The sequence below is a fragment of the Arvicola amphibius genome, chromosome 15 (assembly GCF_903992535.2).
Source record: "Arvicola amphibius chromosome 15, mArvAmp1.2, whole genome shotgun sequence".
Classification (NCBI taxonomy): Eukaryota; Metazoa; Chordata; class Mammalia; order Rodentia; family Cricetidae; genus Arvicola; species Arvicola amphibius.
In genome coordinates, this window is record NC_052061.1 from 50475548 (window position 1) to 50494429 (window position 18882).

An 18882-nucleotide genomic window follows, 5' to 3' on the forward strand; every position below is an offset into this window, starting at 1 on the left:
ATGTCTTGTCCCCTATCCTCAGGACAGATGATTTGGGGTTGGACTCAGCCTGGATTTGGCCACGTCACGCTCATCGGTGATGTTAGACAACACTGTTGCAGTACAACACCAGACAGAAGCTCGGGTTAAAAAAAAAAAAAAAGTCAAGCTTTGGGGGAGGCGAAAGCTCAATGGTAAAACATTCACCCGCCATGCTCAGGCCTCGGGTTCAGTCCTCAGCGGCAACCACGAAGCTGGATCCTGTTGGGTAGTGGAATAGACAACATTCACTGACAGTCTAGCCATAGGGACAGAGGAAGGAAGAAAAGTCACTGCAAGGGTGTGCCTTTCACCACAAGGTGGGTGAGCGGCCACTTACTGAAAGAAGTGTGTTAGCTGCTTGTCCCGTTGTAACAAAACACCTGATAAAAGCAACCTAAGAGAGGAAGAGTTTCTGTTCCGAGGCGCAGTAGAGCATTGTGGGGGTAGGCATGGCAACAGGAACACGAGGCAGCTGGTCACATGACATCCACAGTCAGGAAGCAGGAAGAGACGACTCTTGGTGCCCACCTCACTTTCTATTTTTTAATTCAGAAACTCCCTACATGTCCAGGGCTTTGTCTCCTAGGTGATTCTAGATCCTGTCAAGTTCACAGTCAGTATTAACACAAGAGTGAAAATACTATTTTAGCAAGACGATATAAGAAAAAAATTAACTTCACTGGAATAAAACGCTCCTAATACAATTTGATTTTTAAAATACACTAACAATATTTGTTTCAATTATTTCATTTACTACACCACACTGACTCTGAAAAACATAAATCAAAATTCCTATTTGTAAGTTTTCTCTATTGTATCTGAAAATACAGTAACTCGGTAATCCTTCGAAACAAAACAGAACAAAAAACCCAAAATTTATTTTAACTTAAGAGGCTATCACTGCCTCTGACCCAAATCAGAGCATTTCAACATTTGCCCCCAAACTTTTTTTTCTTCTTCCCCAAACTGATTAGTACCTTTCAACTTGAACAAATCAGAGCCGCAGAATTAAGGGCTGCCAGTACTGACTTCGTCCTCTAGGGGCGCTTACCTGAAATGCAGCCTCAATTCATCCTTTGGTATCAGCCCCCGGGCAGGAGCAGCCTGGTGATTCTGGTAAGTGGGAGAAGTGCATGGTCGCTCTTGTTATCTGCAAATCACTTTGTGTTTCTGATTTTTTTTTTTTTTGAGACAAGATCTTCCTCTTCAGCCCACGCTGACCTCAGATTCACTATGTAACTCAAGCCAATCTAGACCTCCTCGTTTTCCTGCCTTATCCTCCGAGTACCGGAGTGACAGGTATGGACCACCACACGCCCAGCTTCATTCCCATCAGTTTTCCTGACAGCCATACACAGAATCAGAAGCTCTGAAATGGGACTCACTTAAATTTATCTAGGCACAGGCTTCTTCAGCGAGCTTGCGGGGATAGCCCAGCTTAGCAGCCACAGCCTGGATATGCTTTTTAGCAGCTGCCCCGGGGAGTACAGAGGGCAGAGAGAAATGCGGAAGTTACTGGAGAATCATACAGGGTCAACCACGTCTAATGAGAAGAGCCTGTAACCCCCGGCTTACTTGGGAGCCTGGGCCAGGAACATCACAAGTTCAAGGTCTGCCGAGTTCAAGGTCAGTCTTAGGAACTTAGTGAAACTTTATCTCAAAACAAAAAGTAAAAAGGGGTTGGAGGAGTTGGAGGGACCAATCAGTAGTCAGAAGGCATACGACTCTGCGGAGGACCTGAGTTCAGTTCCTAATGCCCATGTCAGACAGCTCACAACTTCCTGCAACTCCAGCTCCAAAAGAAACCGATGCCTCTAGCCTCCCTCTAGCCTCAGTGGATACCTGTACTCATGTACACACACACACACACACACACACACACACACGAATGATTCAAAATAAAGTTCTGTTTTAAAAAGTAAAGACAAGACAGAGGTTATAGATATAGTTTAGTGACAGGGCACACAATTCATGAGGGCCTGAGTTCACTTCCCAGTGTAGTAATGGGAGGAGACCTGGTAGGACCAAAAAAAGACTTTTAAAATATTGATCAATGCATCCTCATGAGCTTCCCTAGTCATTGTAGACCTGGGAGTTGAGGGTGATCCTTCCTCCCCCTAGAGTCCCCATTTGGCCTGTTTTCCTCTAGGGACATTGAGGTCAGAGCTATACACTCAGTCTTCAGAGTAGGTACACAACCCTAGAGAACTGGAAACTCCTGATCATCAGCAATAGCCAGGCCTCTTGTGCTGGGCGACAATGCCTAAGGAAAATGCCCACATGAGTTCCCCGAGTGTGCTATTTCTCCCTGCAATTTTTGAGTGTTCAGTTGCAAACCTGCCAAAAACGGGAAACCTATAAATAGGGCAGAGTGGGAAGAGAGAAATAGGGGCTTGTCACCATGCCGCTGGAAGTGGGGAACGAAGAATCTTCCAGAGATGCCAAGTCGAAGCAGGGTGACTGCTTACTTAGAGATGAGGCAGCAGGTGTGTGCTTCGTAAGAAAGGAAGAGGTCAAAGAGCAGGCTCGCGAGACTTAACAAGACAGAGCAATCGTTGGCCAAAGTCTCCCGAGGAGAGATGCAGCTCAGAGATGGAACAGCAAACTAGGCATGCTGACCCCTCACGGAGTCCGGCAATACTCAGTTTCACAGTCACATCCTAATTACTCTTCCTTTAAGTACCATGGCAGGGGCATAATTACCAGAGATGGTACATGTAGTTATTAATTTCCTTGCTGCTGTGGATACTAAGTAACTAAAGGAGGAAGTTTGAGCATTTGGTCCACATGGAGGCTGGAGCACAGGCAGCTGGTCGCATGGCATCCACCATCAGGAAGCAGAGAGAGATAAATGCCCTTGCCTTCTTTCTAGTCAGTTTGGGACCCTAGCCTGAGGAACGTGCAGCTCACATTCAGGGCGGGTCTTCCTTCTTCAGTTAAGCGTCTCTGGGAACACCGTCACAAACATGGCTGGAATGTGTCTAGTCAGAGATTCCAAATCCAGTAGAGCCGACAGTGAAGAATTAACCATGTGCTTAATGTGAAGCAGGAGATGCTTGTCTAAAGCACAGACCCCAGACAGTGAGAAGCTGGCACGACCCCCCGATGGCTGCACACGAGCAAGAGGAATACGGACAAACAGCAGGTTGGTCTCCAGTGCACCCTGCTCTGGAGAGTGGCTGCTCACTGACCCCTAAGGAGCTGTCATTTGCGCTGTGTAACACAGAAGAAAACGGCCATGCCAGTTGGTGTCAACTCTGGGTTGGCTATCAAGACCATACCCCGGGCAGGTCTGGTCTCCACCCTCTCCCACTGCCACTGGGGCGCTCGCAGGGTTGGGGGAGACTCCGCTAGCACCAAAGCTGATCTGCTGCCCTGCCTGCCTGGGGTGTGTTGGGAGAGAACGGCAGCCCATACGACAGAATCCAGGCTGCTCCTTACCAAATCCTGGGGAAGCGAATAGACACCAGGACCCTCGGATCTTGTTCTGTACCAGTGAATGCCTTCAGCATCCCTATGATTAACACACTAGGTCGTCCATGTTCAGGTTCCTTTCTTTCATCAAGGGTGGAGAACAGCGTCAGAAGGGAATGGCATGGTCTAGCTCCAAGCTTCTAGGAACCAGACAGGTTTCCCAGGTGTCTGTGTTTCTTTCTCTGCCAGAACCTGGGCCCCTCATTCAGTGCTTCCAAGTTGCCACTCTGGAATTATAGCCAGGGGCTGAAGACCAAATCTCTCAATCCAATGTTAGCAGAGAAGCCGTTCATATTATTAGGTACCAGAATGATGTTTTGAGTAGGCAAGAATGGTTTTGTTTGTTTGCTCTTTCACCCGAGGAATTGATAAATAGGATGTTTGGGGAGTGTTCTAGCAATATCTCCCAATGACAGCCATGGTGGTTGTGTCCTGGGTAAAGAGAATCCGGGGAAAGGCTGGAGTTACTGGAGAGCGGTCAATTCATGTTGCTTAGACTTGTGTGAGTGGAAGACTTCCTAGAAAGAGAAAGATAATAAAAAGAAAACAAAAATTTCTCTCTCTCTCTCTCTCTCTCTCTCTCTCACACACACACACACACACACACACAAGCATGCTAGGGACATAGGGTGTGGTCTACTTGGTGTATCTTTTCCCACTCGTGTTTTCTCTTGCCACTTCGCAGTCACTTTAAGAAGGTCTGGTCTACCTATTCAGGGCAGGCTCCAGCAATAGGGTCTCTAAATTTGACCCCCACATTCAGTCAGAGGGATGGTTCACGTTTGGAGTAACCTGAAATGCAGAGGGATAGCATTTTCCCCACAAGACAGGTGTTTTTTGTGTACTCCTGGCTGTCCTGGAATTAGTTCTGTAGACCAGAAGGTCTCAGACTCACAGAGATCCACCGGCCTCTGCCTTCCAAGTCCAAGTGCGTGCGCCACCACAGTCCAGCACCTGTGACCTTTTGTTGTTGTTGTTTGTTTGTTTGTTGTTTTGGGTTTTTTTTTTTTTTTGATTTTTCGAGACAGGTATCTCTGTAGCTTTGGAGCCTGTGGACCTCTGACCGGTTTTTAAGGATCATATTTAAGGGCGGTGGCGTTTTCTCCACGGAGGAGGCAGCTCTGGACTCTCTCCCCTCTTGGAGAAAAAGAACAAGGCTGTTCTGATCTCTCTAGCCTGCGGCTTAGGCGTGGGCGTGAGGGTACAGTACCGCGCTTGGCCACCGGAGGCAGTAGTGCCCGGCTGCGCGAGCCTCTCCTCCGGTTCACTGTGCGCAGCCGCCCGCGCCGCTTGCCTATTGGCTGCCGCGCGTCGCTGCTGGCGGAAGCGGGGCCAGCGCGGTGCCGGGGCTGGGCTGCTGCGTCCCCAGCGGTGTCGCCTGCGTCTTCAGTGCTATCGGACTTCAGTGCTATCGGAGCTTGGGAGTTGAGGGTCGGAGGCCGGCGTGATGGAGAAACGCAGGATGAACCTGCCCACCGGGCCGGACACGCTGTGCTTCGATAAGGACGAGTTCATGAAGGTGAGGGACACCCGGCGGGGCGGCCGCCGCCGAGGAGGCCCCACGCTGAGGCCCTGCGGTTCCCCGGCGAGTCGCAGGGAACGGGGCCGATCGGGCTGAACATCACTCTGACATGAAGGAGTCACCCTACCAGTCCAAACGGAAGACACTTCGCTGATGGAATTTCAACCTGTTAGTTGTATCCCTCCGCCGCTGTCAGTTAAACGACCCCAAAACATGTTTACACGCAATTTCTTTTTGGAGGCAGGGTTTTGAGTTGTAGCCCAGGCAGGTCTTGATCCTCCTGTCTCCAACCTCCCCCCCCCCCCCAACATCCCCACCCCGAGGACGGAGAGCCGACAGGTTGTGCCGTTTAATGTGTCAAAGTTGAGATTTGAGGGACCACTTCAAAGCTGTTTCCACGGTGAGGGATTTAGAAATTTTGTCTCTTTGGCACCTGAAATATTGAGCAAATGAGTGTAAGTCTTACAGGATTGTGTGTGTGCGCGCGCGTGTGCTCGTGACTCTCCTTACGTGGTACTTTTTCCCTCTGACTTAATTGGCCTAGCTCTGTTTTGGTATTTGCATTCAGTTAACATGACCAAATCTCCGAGTTCTTGGTCTTAATTTATACGTGTCTTTACTGTGCCCGCATACTTTTTCATATGTGAGAGGCGTGTCTAGAGCCAGAAATGAAGCACCCTTCTGTAGTGACGTTGCTGAACCACTGTAGGAAGTGTAATTTGGAGATGTATTATTTTATGTCTGTATGTGCTTGCCTTCCCGAGTTTATGTGCACAGTGTGTGCAGAAGTCTCAGAGGCCAGAAGACCATTGGATTCCCTGGAGTTAAGAGTTACAGGGGCTTGTGAGCTGCCATGCGGGCGCTGGGTGCTGGGAGGCAAACTCTGGTGCGCTACAAGAGCAGTAAGCACGCTTACCTGCTGCGCCATCTCACCCGCCCCGGTAGGATGCTGGAGAGAATGCTTCAGAAGGCCCCTGTCCCATCCCATGACCAAGAGTGACCCTGAAAAGATGATAGAAAGAGCCAGAGGTACATGGTGGGGTTAGGTGTCTGGAGGAAGAAAACTCACCAGGGCATCATGGCCTATTTTGACCTTGGGTGAGAAAACTTAGATGTGTTCACTTTTTAAATCGGGGCCTCCTGCATGCCTGGTGCCAGCAGCCTTTCCGCTGCGTTACCTGCTGTGTCTTTCTCTCACTAATGTGAGGCCTCTGTTAAATGCAGCATCAGAAAGTAGATGGCACCAAATGCAGGGCGTGAAACAACAGACAGCAGACCGGGGAATGAACGGCTGGGCTGCTGGCACCTCCATGCTGTTTCCTGCTGTCAAACCTCTGCGTGTGCCAAACAATTTGTAGTTCTGTTAATGTGACCAGTTCAGGCCAAGCAGTGGTGGCCTTTAATCCCAGTGAAGCAGAAGCAGGCGGATCTCCGTGAGTTCGAGACCGGCCTGATCTACAAGAGCTAGTTCCAGGACAGGCTCTAAAGCTACAAAGAAACCCTGTCTCGAAAAAAAAAAAAAAATTGTGACCAGTTCAGCTGTAGAGGAAACTACATAGAAGAGCTATTCTGTGTACTGTTGGTTTTTCTAGGTGGAGCCAGAAGTCAAGGTCCTGTGTTATTTGTGTTTCCTTTAAAGAAACATTTTATGTGTTGGTTTGGTGGCACAAGGGCGGGAGGAGTGCCTGCTATAGATTATATGTATGCATGAGTATCTTACACGGCGTATTTTTCAGAGGCATAGGTATTTTACAAGGTTAGGATGTCAGGTACACGTTGGAGTTGAGACTGCGTGAACGACAGTCATTTGTTTGCACTGTTGTTAGATTGCCCTGGTGGCAGCCTGCTAATGCAGTGGTTAACCATTGTCTGCTCACCCCTAGGCACCCACTGACCACCTGCTGTGTGCCAGCTACAGATCTGGACTTGAAGGAAAGGTGTGGTTTGGCTGTTGAGCGTGGTCAGAGGAAGAATGTACGGCCCAGAAACTGTGCTTGTTCCGTGGTGGGCTTTCAGACTTACCTGGTGTCCTTCCCCTTCTCCTCTTCCTGGATTTATTTATTTACTTATTTATTTTACATCCTGACCATTGTTTTCCCGCCCTCCTCTCCTCCCAGTCCCTCCTTCGATCTCCCTTTTACCTCCCTTGCCCCATCTACTCCTTCATTTCTATTCAAAAAAGTACAGGCCTCCCATGGATGACAGAACGTGGCATATCAAGTTGCAGAAAGACTAAGTGACTTGATATTAAGACTGGTCAAGACAGCACAGCATGAGAAATAAAAGCCAGTAAAAGGATCAGAGCAGCCCCTGCACTCTTAGAAAACCCACAAGAAGACAAGCTACACAAATGTAACGTATGTGCAGAAGGCCTGTTCAGTCCCATGCAGCTCCCTTGCTGTCGGTTAAGTCTCTGAGCTCCTGTGAGCCCAGGTTACTTAATTCTGTGGGTTTTCTTGTGATGTCGTTGACCATTTTGGCTCCTACCATCCTCCTTCCCTCTCTTCAGCAGAGTTCCCCGAGCTCTGCCTACTGCCTGGCTGTGGCTGTGCATCAGTTTCCACACTTGCTTAATGATGTCTCTCTGATGACAGTTCTTATCGGTGTCTTAGTTAGGGTTCCTGTTGCTGTGGAGAGACACCGTGACCACAGCAATTCTTACAAAGGAAAACATTTAATTCGGGGTCACATACAGTTCAGAGGTTTCTTGAAATAGTTTAATATCATGGTGAGACATGGCATGCAGGCAGATACGGTGCTGGAAATGCTGCTGAGAGTCCTGCATCTTGATCCACAGGCCACAAAAGGAGTACTAGGTCTAGCATAAGCATATGAGACTTCACTTCCTCCAACAAGACCACACCCCCAAATAGTGCCACTCCCTGTGGACCTATGGGGCCTCTTTCTTTCTTTCTTTCTTTCTTTCTTTCTTTCTTTCTTTCTTTCTTTCTTTCTTTCTTTCTTTCTTTCTTTCTTTTTTTTTTTTTATTTTTATTTTTCCAGACAGGGTTTCTCAGTAGTTTTTGAGCTGTAGACCAGACTGGCCTCGAACTCACAGAGATCCGCCTGTCTCTGCATCCCCAGTGTTGGGATTAAAGGCGTGCGCTGCCCAGCCATAGGGGGCCATTTTCATTCAAACCAGCACACCAGGTTCTAGTTTTCTGCTCTTTTCTCTGCCTCAGCTATCCCAGTCACACACAGCTCTGGCTGGAGAGTTGTCATTGGCAGCTCTCTGTATTTTCACATTGCTATGACCAAATACCGGACAAAAAGCAACTTGAGGAAGGGTCTATTCCAGCTTACAGTGTGAGGAGTTACAGTCGGTCCATCGCAGCAGAAGGAAGTGGTGGCAGAACTTAAGGTAGCTGCTTGGTCCCTTCGCCCCTGTGGTTAGAAGGGAGAGATGAATACTATTGTTGAGTGAGAAACCGCTCCCAGACATTCCCAGTCTCTGTCTCCAAGTGACTCTTCATCCTGTCAGTTGACAGCACCAGCCATTATCCTCACCTTTCACTCTCAAAATCACAGCGGCTGTCATGGGTCCCATCACACACACACACACACACACACACACACCCGCATGAAGATTTCAGGTTTGTTTCTTTCTTTGCTGTTTTTCATAGTCTATTGAAAATTTTATACTGAACATTTAATGCTTAGAAAGTTAAGCGAGCTTCTGTTTTTAGAAGAGCCTTACTGAATTGTGTCGTTTTCGAAACTTAAGTTCCCTGTAGCCCGAGACCATGAGGAGACTGCCCTTAGCCCTTCTGGGCGCCTCTGTGAGTGGACAGGACCTCTGTCACAGCATGTGACCAGAAAGAGCTGTGGGCAGACTGGCTTTGTGGGTATTTATGTATTGTGACTTGACTCTGCTCTCCAGGAGGATTTCGATGTGGATCGCTTCGTGTCCGACTGCAGGAAGCGGGTGCAGCTGGAGGAGCTGAGGGACGACCTGGAGCTGTACTACAAGCTGCTGAAGACGGCCATGGTGGAGCTCATCAACAAGGACTACGCAGACTTTGTCAACCTCTCCACAAACCTGGTGAGCTTCCCTCCACAGTCCCTGCCACTGCTGGACACGTAGGTCCTCTTTGTCTGGGTTGGTTCTTAAAAGTTCAGCTTTTGGCCCGGCAGTGGTCGCGCACGCCTTTAATCCCAGCACCCGGGAGGCAGAGGCAGGCGGATCTCTGTGAGTTCGAGGCCAGTCTGGTCTACAAGAGCTAGTTCCAGGACAGGCTCCAAAGCTACAGAGAAACCCTGTCTCGAAAAAAAGTGCAGCATTTGAGAAGTCATATTGTTTCAGGCATTCATTAATGTCAGTCACAAAAGAACTGAATTTTCTTTTTTCTTTCCTTTTTTATTCTTTTTTTTTTTTTTAAAGTTCTTGCTCACATAAAACTGTTGTGACCTTATTATTCACTTTTGTTTTTGGTTTTCCTAAGACAGTCTTGTGTTTTTGAGGCAGTCTCTCTACAGCTGTGATTGTATGGCACTCTCTGTGTAGACTAAGATGGCCTGAAACCCAGAGATCCACCTGCCCCTACCTCCCAAGTGCTGGATTAAAGGTCTGTGCTATCATGCCTGACTTTTGAAACAGGGTCTTAATCTGTCGTCCTGGAATTTAGCTGTGTAGCCTAGGCTGGTCACAAACTAGCAGTAGTCCTTGTCTCTGGGGTGCTGGATTATAGTTGTGCATCACCATGCCCAGTGTGGCTTGATTACTCTTGAGTAGGTCTAGGGTGTTAGCTGACTGGAGTGAAGGGGGGGCAGCAAGAGGCCATTTTTGTTAGTGCTGACAGGTTCCCAGGAAGCTCCATGGTTAGGCCGTTCTGCCAGCGCACATGGCAGCCACTCTCAGTGGGAGCCTACTCACCGGCATGACACACATGCACATGCTAGGAAGTGGAGACAGCACTGATCTCCAGGAGGCCAGCCTTCAGGAATGGTGAGGACCATGCCGGCTACTTCTCAGAGCAGCATAGGAATGCTTGATTTAATACCCTGAGACAGATCTTTTCGTTTGTTGGTTTTCAATCTTGCTCATATTTTATTTGCTTTTAAATGTTTGTCCAAAGCAACATAGAAAGTGCAACCTCTGGAAATTTTAAGAAACGTGGAAATGAATGAACTATGTTTGTACTGTGAATGTGCTGTAGTTACTAAGAGGGCTGTTCTAGTAGAATCAGAAACTTAGAAAGTTTTATTTCCGTTGTCTTTAAATTTGCTTTCCCCCATGAGTTAGAGTCGGTGGGATGTCCTTCATCAGACCCTGGCTTTCCCCCGTGAGTTAGAGTCAGGTGAGATGCCCTTCATCAGACTCTGGCACCAGCCAGTTGAAAATCATCATTTCCAGGTAACAGTCACTTCTGATCCCAATCTTTAGTTGTTCAACTCGCCCTGGGGCTCAGGGTTCAGTGGGAAGCACTTGCGCTACCCTAGTGCCACAAAAAACCCCAAATCATCCCAAGGTAAGTTGTGCGTCATGGTCTACATGTGTAGCCACATTCGTTTGTGCTCTGCCAACAGTGGCCATGGACACTTCAATCGTTACACAGATCATTATCCTGGATAGGACTGATGTTTTTGAGCTGTCATGATTTTGCCTCTAGGTCGGCATGGACAGATCCCTCAACCAGCTATCTGTGCCTTTGGGACAATTACGAGAAGAGGTTCTGGTAAGTGCCCCACTCTTAGTAAATAGTTTAGCATAAGCATGATACGCCTGTCTGCTAGGGATCCAGGAATTCCTAGTCTGTCGGTTTGTTGTTTTGAATGGTCAGTAGTTATAGTTCACATCTCCGGAAGAGTTGCAGATAAAGGATTCTCTGTTTTTAGCATGTGATATTACAGTCTACACATGACTGGTGTAAAGGCAACAGAGTTGAAATAGATGGCTTTAAAGTGACTGGATGAGGGGCAGTGGAGTCAGCCTGTTAGTGGTCAGTCACTGGGTCAGAGCTGGCGTACATCCTGAGCATTTGCTACTTTATAAGTATTTTCCCAGCTGTATGATGATGTGTGGTTAGGTTCCTAGCCTGCCCACAGAGCTCTTTAAACCCTGAAGCAACTGAAGGAGAATACCAGTTTAACAGAATACTCACACAAAGACATGTAATGTTTCTCTGATGTACTGTGCAGTGTAAGGGAGCCACTGGGGATGGACTTCTGGCTGACTGTTACAGGGGAGTTTGATGTCATGTCAGTAGGTCGCTGTGCCACTCCGTCCTTTGCCTGCTGGTCCATCCCTCGGTTGTCTCAGGGCCTCTGACTGCCAGGCTCTTTGGCACTGTGGAGCTGTCATATACTTGGTGTTCATCCCAAGGTGACCTGTGTGTGTCACCATGAGCTTGAAAAACCTTAGACCATGTTTGAACATGTGATAGGTGGGCTTTGTTGCATGTGCAGTGTTGGGGAAATGGTGTCAGGTGTCCTTGAGTAAGGAGGCCTATGGCGTTACCTCCTGAGCTGGGCTTTGACCCCACAAGCAGTGTGGATGCTGATGTTTTGGTTGTTTTTCTGAAGGTTCTTCTGAGTCACTCTCCACAGAATGAAGGGAAATGATTCTGTGGTCCACTGCTGGGGTCCACATCCCTGTGACTTTGCCTGGAGCTCCTGGAGCTGCATCCTCAGCTTTCTGTGCAGATGAATAGCACTAACTGTTCTCTGCCTGCGGCAGCTCTCGTGCTGACTTTTTCTTCCTTCCGTCGTCACCTCAGACCTCCCTCTGTCCTCTGCCTACCTCGCTGCCCTGCGCTTCTCACTTCAGCCAGACTCTGCTGGTTTTCCATCCTCAGCCCTGCAGTGGGCCTTTGAGATCCTGAGGTTGGGGGATTGAAGCATGCCATTGTTTGGCTTGTTGGTAGCCAGTGTTACAATATTTTGTAGCATTTATTGAATGAGTGAGTTTACTGTTCTGTAGCGTTTCTGTGATTTACCCACCTTACCCTAGTTTTCATTGCCTTCATTGCTGATTATCTCCTATTGGCCTGAGTAGTTTCTGGTGTGTCTTGTGTTCCTCTGCTCTTCTGGCCTCCTGCTCCTGGCTTCTTGTTTCCTGAGTTTCTCCATTCTTAAGACTTCCCTGTGCTGTGTGCAGATTTTCAGGGTCTTTACCATAGCTTTACATTCCAGATGCTCACATACACAGGGTTTGATTGTCTTTTCTCCACATCAGCTGTGCTGTCCTGTGCTACCTTTTTTGGCACTTAATCTGCCATGACCTTGGCTTTTTATATCACTGTGTCTGCATATCTTGGGTGCCTCACAGTGATTCTGTCTCATGCTTTGTAATCTTGGTTGATGTCTGAATATTGACCTGAGTACTGAGTCTTATAAAATAGAATTGAATGTGTCACGTTTATAATGTTACACTTCATTTTTGCAAAAACGTTTTCTTCATTATTTTCAAGAGTCTTAGGTCATCTGTCAGTGAAGGAATTCTGGCAGTAGAAGAACGAATGTCTAAGCAAGAAGACATTAGGAAGAAAAAGGTATGCTGTGGTGTCTACTCCTAAACCTTGGCTCAGTCTAGTGCCTTTTCAGCACTGCGGGGCATGTTGTTTCTCTCTGGGTACTCTGCTGAGGGAGCACGATGACATCGGTATTTCTGTGCAGCCCCTAAGGGCTGTACCTAGGCATTCCTCTGCCTGGTCTGTGAATAAGGAGAGAGGAGCAGCAGTAATATTTTAAAGTGATATGTTACGTGCCACAAACACCCCTCCTAGCTTCTCATGTTCGTCAATCAGGACTTCCTGACGGAAGACAAAATTGGAGACAAGTGCCTGAGTGGTCACTAGATTAAATACTAGCACCCCACAGTGAAGCTTAGCAAGCAAGCCATTTGTTCTCAGCACCGAGGGTGTTCTTTTGCACTTTGAAAGTCAGGAGCTCAGTATCTGCCAACAGCCCAGTGTTCTGGGGAGCCTGGGTGTCATCCTGCTGTACCACGTGTCTCTCTTTGTCCCTGTGTGGACTTTTGCAATAAGTGTCTTTAATGAACTTAAGCTTAGGTATGTAGGTGTGCTGTGCTCATGCAGTTAAAGAAGATGAGTATGTTGGAAACGAAAAACATGAAAATGTATCTTAAGAAAATAAGTATAAGGCTGGCAAGATAGCTTGCCATCTTATTTTGTGTTATTTACTATATTCTTAGGATAGAATTTTGAAATTTCACTGTAGGAAAGCCAGAATTGAGTTTATGTCCTTGGGAATTCAGGATTATGTAAGGATATTTAAGATGTATAATGTTGTTCTTGGCCTCTCACCGTCCTGATAACTGCTTTTCTCTTTGTTTTTATTTGACACCCTCTTTATAGATGAGTGTGTTGAGACTTATACAGGTTATTCGATCAGTTGAGAAAATTGAAAAAATCCTAAACTCCCAGAGTTGTAAAGATGCACCTTCCCTAGAAGCAAGCAGGTGAGTGTTTTCACTAAGTACTTCACATCCAGGCTAAAACTTTTTTGAGTGAGATTCATTTTTGGAAAACAAAGAAAGAATATCTGCGTCTGGTTTACTGTTTTTAAAAGTGACTCAGCCAGGTGTGGTGACACCTGCCTCTAATCCCAGCGTTTGGGAGACAGATGCTAGGGGGCCGGTCCTTCCAACTGTCCTCAGCCAGCACCTGATGCCTCCTGCCAGCTTTTTTCCTGGATACCCGCTCTACTGCCCTCGTCTCATCCCAGCTCAGTTCAGGGTGCAGTCTCCGAACGCTACCCTAGCACACACCCTGAAAAGCTACCGTGCAGCCTTCCCAGGGAGACCACACTGTCAGCGGCACACGAGCTTCTCCACCAGAGCCTCTCCAGCCATTCTGCAGACATATGCACCCATGAGTGAGAAACTGACTCTCTTGTTTTTTCCTCACTCTCTCCAAGGCAGACGAGATCCACCCTTTGCCCTTTCCCCGTCTTCCCTTTCTCTGGAACCCGGGCCTCCGTTACCCTGGCGTCTCCTTGGACTCTTGGCAGAGCAGTTCTCGGTGTTCGCTCATCTCCCCGCTGTGCTCCTGGAACTGCAGGCTGGTGCTGTGTCATGGCCGCATCTGCTTCCTCTCGCTTTCTCCTCTCTGCCAAATTTAGGCCTGGCCTCCCACCCTTTCAGCGCATGACTCTGCCATATGATCCTTGTTCTGGGAATTCGAATCCCCAAGCCTCCCTCGTCACTTCTCCATTCTCCAGAGCCGTGGCTCCCTGGCTGCTGCGGGACCCAGGCTCGAGTCTGGTGACCCCTGTCCATCTTAATGATGTCTTTCCTTGTCTCCCCCCTCTGACTGTCCAGTTCATTAACGTGTTTCAGATCCACTCAAGACATGCATAAGGTGTGGAAAGGCGGGTAACATAGCTAAATGGAAGTAGAAGCTAAAGGGGGGGCTCGTTTGTGACATTCACTCTGTCATCTTGGATACCGCTGATCTCTCCTGCTCTTGAAAGTTTTGGGCAGTTCTGCATCAAAATGTGCAGACAAGACACACAGAAGTCACCACAGGAAGCCCCCCTGACCTCCACCTCCCTTCTGCTGTCAGGCTTGCAGATACCTACCAGGAACAGAGCTATGGAGTCCTTTTCCTGTCAGATTGTGAGGTCGCTGGCATCGGGGTCAGTCCTCACTACCTTGTCAGCTCCTGGGTGGGCGTAGTGCCCTAGGGAAGAGTGGGCCCAGCTGCCCTGGTGATGAGCTACATCTGTGACTTTGTGCCTGCTTTGCTCAGGATCACCTCTGGGAGCTTCGCTTAGCTTAGATCAGTGCTTGTTGCTATAGCAAAGGGAAGGCAAGGGCAAATTAGTGAGTAGTTAGGCTGAGGGGTGTTGAGACACTAGACATAAACAACCCCAGGCTTCAGGAGAAGAGCTGTAGACACTGAAGACAGGAGCATCTTCAGGGCAGCCTTTCACCTCCACTCTGAACTAATTTTGATTGGACAGTCCAGGGCCGGGCATTCCAATGACCTCATTATGATGCTTTCCTGTATCCTTATGCTAGGAACATTTTTTTAAACATTTATTTATTTATTATCTGCCCACTATCTACCTGCATGTACACCTGCAGGCCATAAGAGGGCACTATACCTCATTATGGATAGTTATGAGCTACCATGTGGTTGCTGGGAATTGAACTCAGGACCTCTGGACGAGGAGCCAGTGCTCTTAAACTCTGAGCCATTTCTCCAGCCCCCACTAGGGACATTTTTCCTAGCTCACCATTCTGCCAGTAAAATAACATCTTTCTCCTTTGCTGTTTTCCTGCTTGAGTGACAGTGGTGCTCTATAGCGTGTTTAGGGAACAAGTGCTTGCATTGTATTTTATGCCTTCTTCCTAGGACCTCCAGCATATAGAGAGTGCTCTTTCAGCCATTGGTAACATAACTTTAAACTACTATTTAAATAGGAAGGTATCTAAGAGATTTATTTATTGCTACTTAGAAGGCCAACTTTATTAAAACTGACAGAGGTATTTGCCGTTCAAGAATTATCAGGTGTTTCAGAAGGAGAGAGGTGAGCAAGTAAAGAAGAGAAGGTTCAGGGATCACAGGAGGAGAAAGACACACAGGCAAAGCAGGGACAGTGAGGGCAGTTGGGAGCGGGCCTTAGAGAAGGTGGGGGCACGTGGAACCCTGTGAGCCTATGTTCCTGAGGCATGCAGCCCAGCAGCACCAGTCACGTACACTTTACCAGTGGTCCAGTGCAGCTGCAGTGGCCTGGGAATGCCATTCGGAGGAGACAGACAGATGGCACAAAGATTGATTTTGACCTTGTGGCAAGGTGGCCACTGTCTCAGCACCCGAGCACTACAGTTTGGACCCATATGACCAGTCAGGTGCCATGCTCTCTGGGGAGTCAACAGCCTCGCAATTAAACTCTCTGCTTGTTGTCTTTCCCAGCCCTCTCTTGACTGGACAGGTTTTGGAGAGAATTGCTACAGAATTTAACCAGCTTCAGTTTCATGCTGTGCAAAGCAAAGGCATGCCCCTTTTGGACAAAGTGAGACCTGTAAGTGTGGGTTGGGGCTGGGCTGTGGGTTGCAGAGAATCTTAGTCAGTGGTTAGCAACATGCCTGGCACTGACTGTGAATTATAGGGTGCTGACCCTAGGTTGGGGTTTTGGTTTGGGGACTCCTATTTTCCAAGTGTCATTCACTATGGATTTTGTGGAAAGACTAACATTCCCTAAGTTGTAAGAGTAACACTCTAAATCTGACACCATATGGCTCAGATAACATTGAATTTTCCCAAATCTCTAGATGGAGCTTTTTTTCCCTTTCTTTCTTTTTTTTTTTTCCTTTTAAAAACAACCATTTAGTCTCTGTGTGCATGCCTGAATGTCTGTGTGTTTGCAGATGTCCATAGAGGCCGGAAGAGGGTGTCAAATCTCTTGGAACTGGAATTAGAGGTGACTGTAAGTCATTCACTGTGGGTGCTGGGAACTGAACTCAGGAGCAGCAAGTGCTCCTCACGGCTGAGCCGTTTCACCAGCCCCTCGGCTGAGCTTTAAATCTGAAATGTCTATCAGAAACCAGTTTACCTTGTAGCTTCAGAGGAAAATGACATTTTCTCATTCTGACTGTCTCTTTGTAAAGTCTTCTTTGCTGAGCCAGTGGTCTACTTGGAGAAAGGTCAGGAGAGGAGATAGGCTATTGCCCCAGGCAGGGTCCCCCTTTTAAATGTCCACACACTGTGTACAGCCATTTGAAGTCTGGAAAGCATTGTGATGGGAACTTTCTGATGGCTCCCACAGCGCATAGCTGGCATTACAGCAATGCTGCAGCAGTCTCTAGAAGGCCTTCTGCTGGAAGGTTTGCAGACCTCAAATGTGGACATCATCCGGCACTGCCTGCGTACCTATGCCACAATTGACAAGACACGGGATGCAGAAGCTCTGGTTGGCCAAGTCCTGGTAAAGCCGTATGTTGATGAGGTATGTGCTTCTGGTGTGGGGCTTCTCCAGAGTCATGCTGTGCTGCCTTCACTTTGTGTCAGGTAGAGATGGATACACCAGAGATGCTAGGAGCTTGTTTCTACGTGCTAGCTAGGAGAGGGTCCTGCTGCACAGTTGGTAACTGGAACTAAGTGCATTCTGGTGGGCACTCATGATACAGTTTGAATATACCTTCTTATCTGGGGCTAATTTCCCCCAGGAAGAAGGCATGGGTCAGAACATTTTAGCTCTGTTAAAGTGACGAATCAGCCCCAATTAAGTCACTAGGAAGCAACCACTGGTCTTATAGGTGGAAAGACAAGCAGACAACTGGCCCCGCCTGTGGAGTCCAGAGCAGTGAGGCATGTGGAAGGGAAGGCAGACTGTGTGTCCACAGCTCTTTAGGAAAGACATTGGCCAAGACTTAAGGAAAGAGGAGGAATTGTCAGGGTTCAGGAGGTGGGAATCAGAGATGCAGGACTTTCATATCAAGCTCTGACTGTGGGACACTTAGACAAGTGTCCTCCACCCGTTGGATTAGCTGTGTGCTCTGCTGGGAATTGCCCGCGTTTGTGATGGCAGATGTTTGTCCGATCTGGGGGCGGGGCTGTCCTGCAGCCTGCTGCTGTACATCTTTGACATCAGCTACAGAGATTAATTTTAATCCTGGACAAGCTTAGGTTAATTGTTAAAGTAAGTTTTCAGTTTCCCACGTTATCTTGTTACACTCTGTAATTGTCTGTGGAGGAAGAGGAAGAGAACAAACTGTCCCGGCATTTGCCAGTAAATGGATATTTCAGTTACAGACACCAGCCTGTGCCTTTCACTGAGTCAGTCTGCAGTGCTGAAGTAAAGAAGCATTTGAAGTTTGTGGGCACATCGAGTGTATTAGTTTGCTTTCTGTTGCTGTGGTAAAACACCGTGACCAAAATTAACTTGGGAAGAATGAATTTATTTTAACTTGCAGTTTTAGAGGAATAGAGCTTATAATGGCAGAGAGGACCTAACATGTTGGCAAGAGCAGAAAGCTGGGTGGTCACATTTTTATCCACATACAGGAAGTATGGTAAGCCCATCCATAGTGAAGTTCTTCCTCACAAGGCTCTACCTCTGGGAACGAAGTATTCAACCATGAGTCTAAAGACATTTCTCATTTAAAGATAGCTTTAAGTGAATTATGGCCCCCTGACCTTTAAAACTTATAGTTTCTGTTATATTTTGAATTTCAACCTTACAACCAAAAATAAAATATTAAAATTAAATAAATTTTCATTTTTCTGCCTTATGCCTATCCTAACTAAGCCCACTAGTGATCGAAGAGTCCAGGGTCAGCTGCGAGGACCTGCAGTGGACCCTTTGCTCTAATCTGGACCTGTGCTGGAGGAAGCCGGCTCTTAGGTCTCAGGCCAGTCTCTGCCGCCTCGCCTCCCTCCTGCCCGTCAAGTCAGGGCTCTGTAGCTGAACATAGCAGCTGATTCTGAATGTGACCAGTTTGGCTTTACTATTTAGAAAAAATACAGCTAACCTGGGCGTGGTGAGAACGCCTTTAATCCCAGCACTGTGGAGGTAGAGGCAGGCAGATCTTTATGAGTTTGAGGCCAGCTCAAAAAAAAAAAAAAAACAGCTGAACAAAAGAGTGGCCCAAGTTTAACCCTCCCACTTTGTAGTATCTAGTTCATGGTTTTCTTTTAGATGACATTTTAAAAGTTTCCATTATTGTAGGTGATCGTTGAACAGTTTGTTAAGTCTCATCCCAATGGCCTTCAGCTCATGTATAACAAGCTCCTGGAATTCGTTCCCCACCACTGCCGCCTTCTCCGGGAAGTCACAGGAGGAGCTGTGTCGAGGTAAGTTCAAGGGTTCCGCCTGAGCTGCACCCCAGGGCTGGCTTAGTGAGCAGGTCCATTGTGAGCCTAGTGTGCTGCTGCTCCTCCCTGCTGCTGGACGACGCC

At 47.7% G+C, this 18882-nt stretch overlaps 1 protein-coding gene across 1 annotated transcript in view; it reads left to right on the forward strand.

Moving 5' to 3' along the window:
- The first annotated feature begins 4895 nt into the window (after positions 1-4895).
- Cog2 (component of oligomeric golgi complex 2) overlaps positions 4896-18882 on the forward strand; it is a 29617-nt gene continuing 15630 nt past the window's right edge. The window contains exons 1-8 of the mRNA XM_038312612.1: positions 4896-5014; positions 8898-9059; positions 10627-10692; positions 12427-12507; positions 13333-13436; positions 15898-16006; positions 16751-16930; positions 18653-18777. Of these exons, the coding sequence (XP_038168540.1) occupies positions 4943-5014; positions 8898-9059; positions 10627-10692; positions 12427-12507; positions 13333-13436; positions 15898-16006; positions 16751-16930; positions 18653-18777 (899 nt within the window). The 5' untranslated portion in view covers positions 4896-4942. The remainder of the gene's footprint in view (positions 5015-8897; positions 9060-10626; positions 10693-12426; positions 12508-13332; positions 13437-15897; positions 16007-16750; positions 16931-18652; positions 18778-18882) is intronic.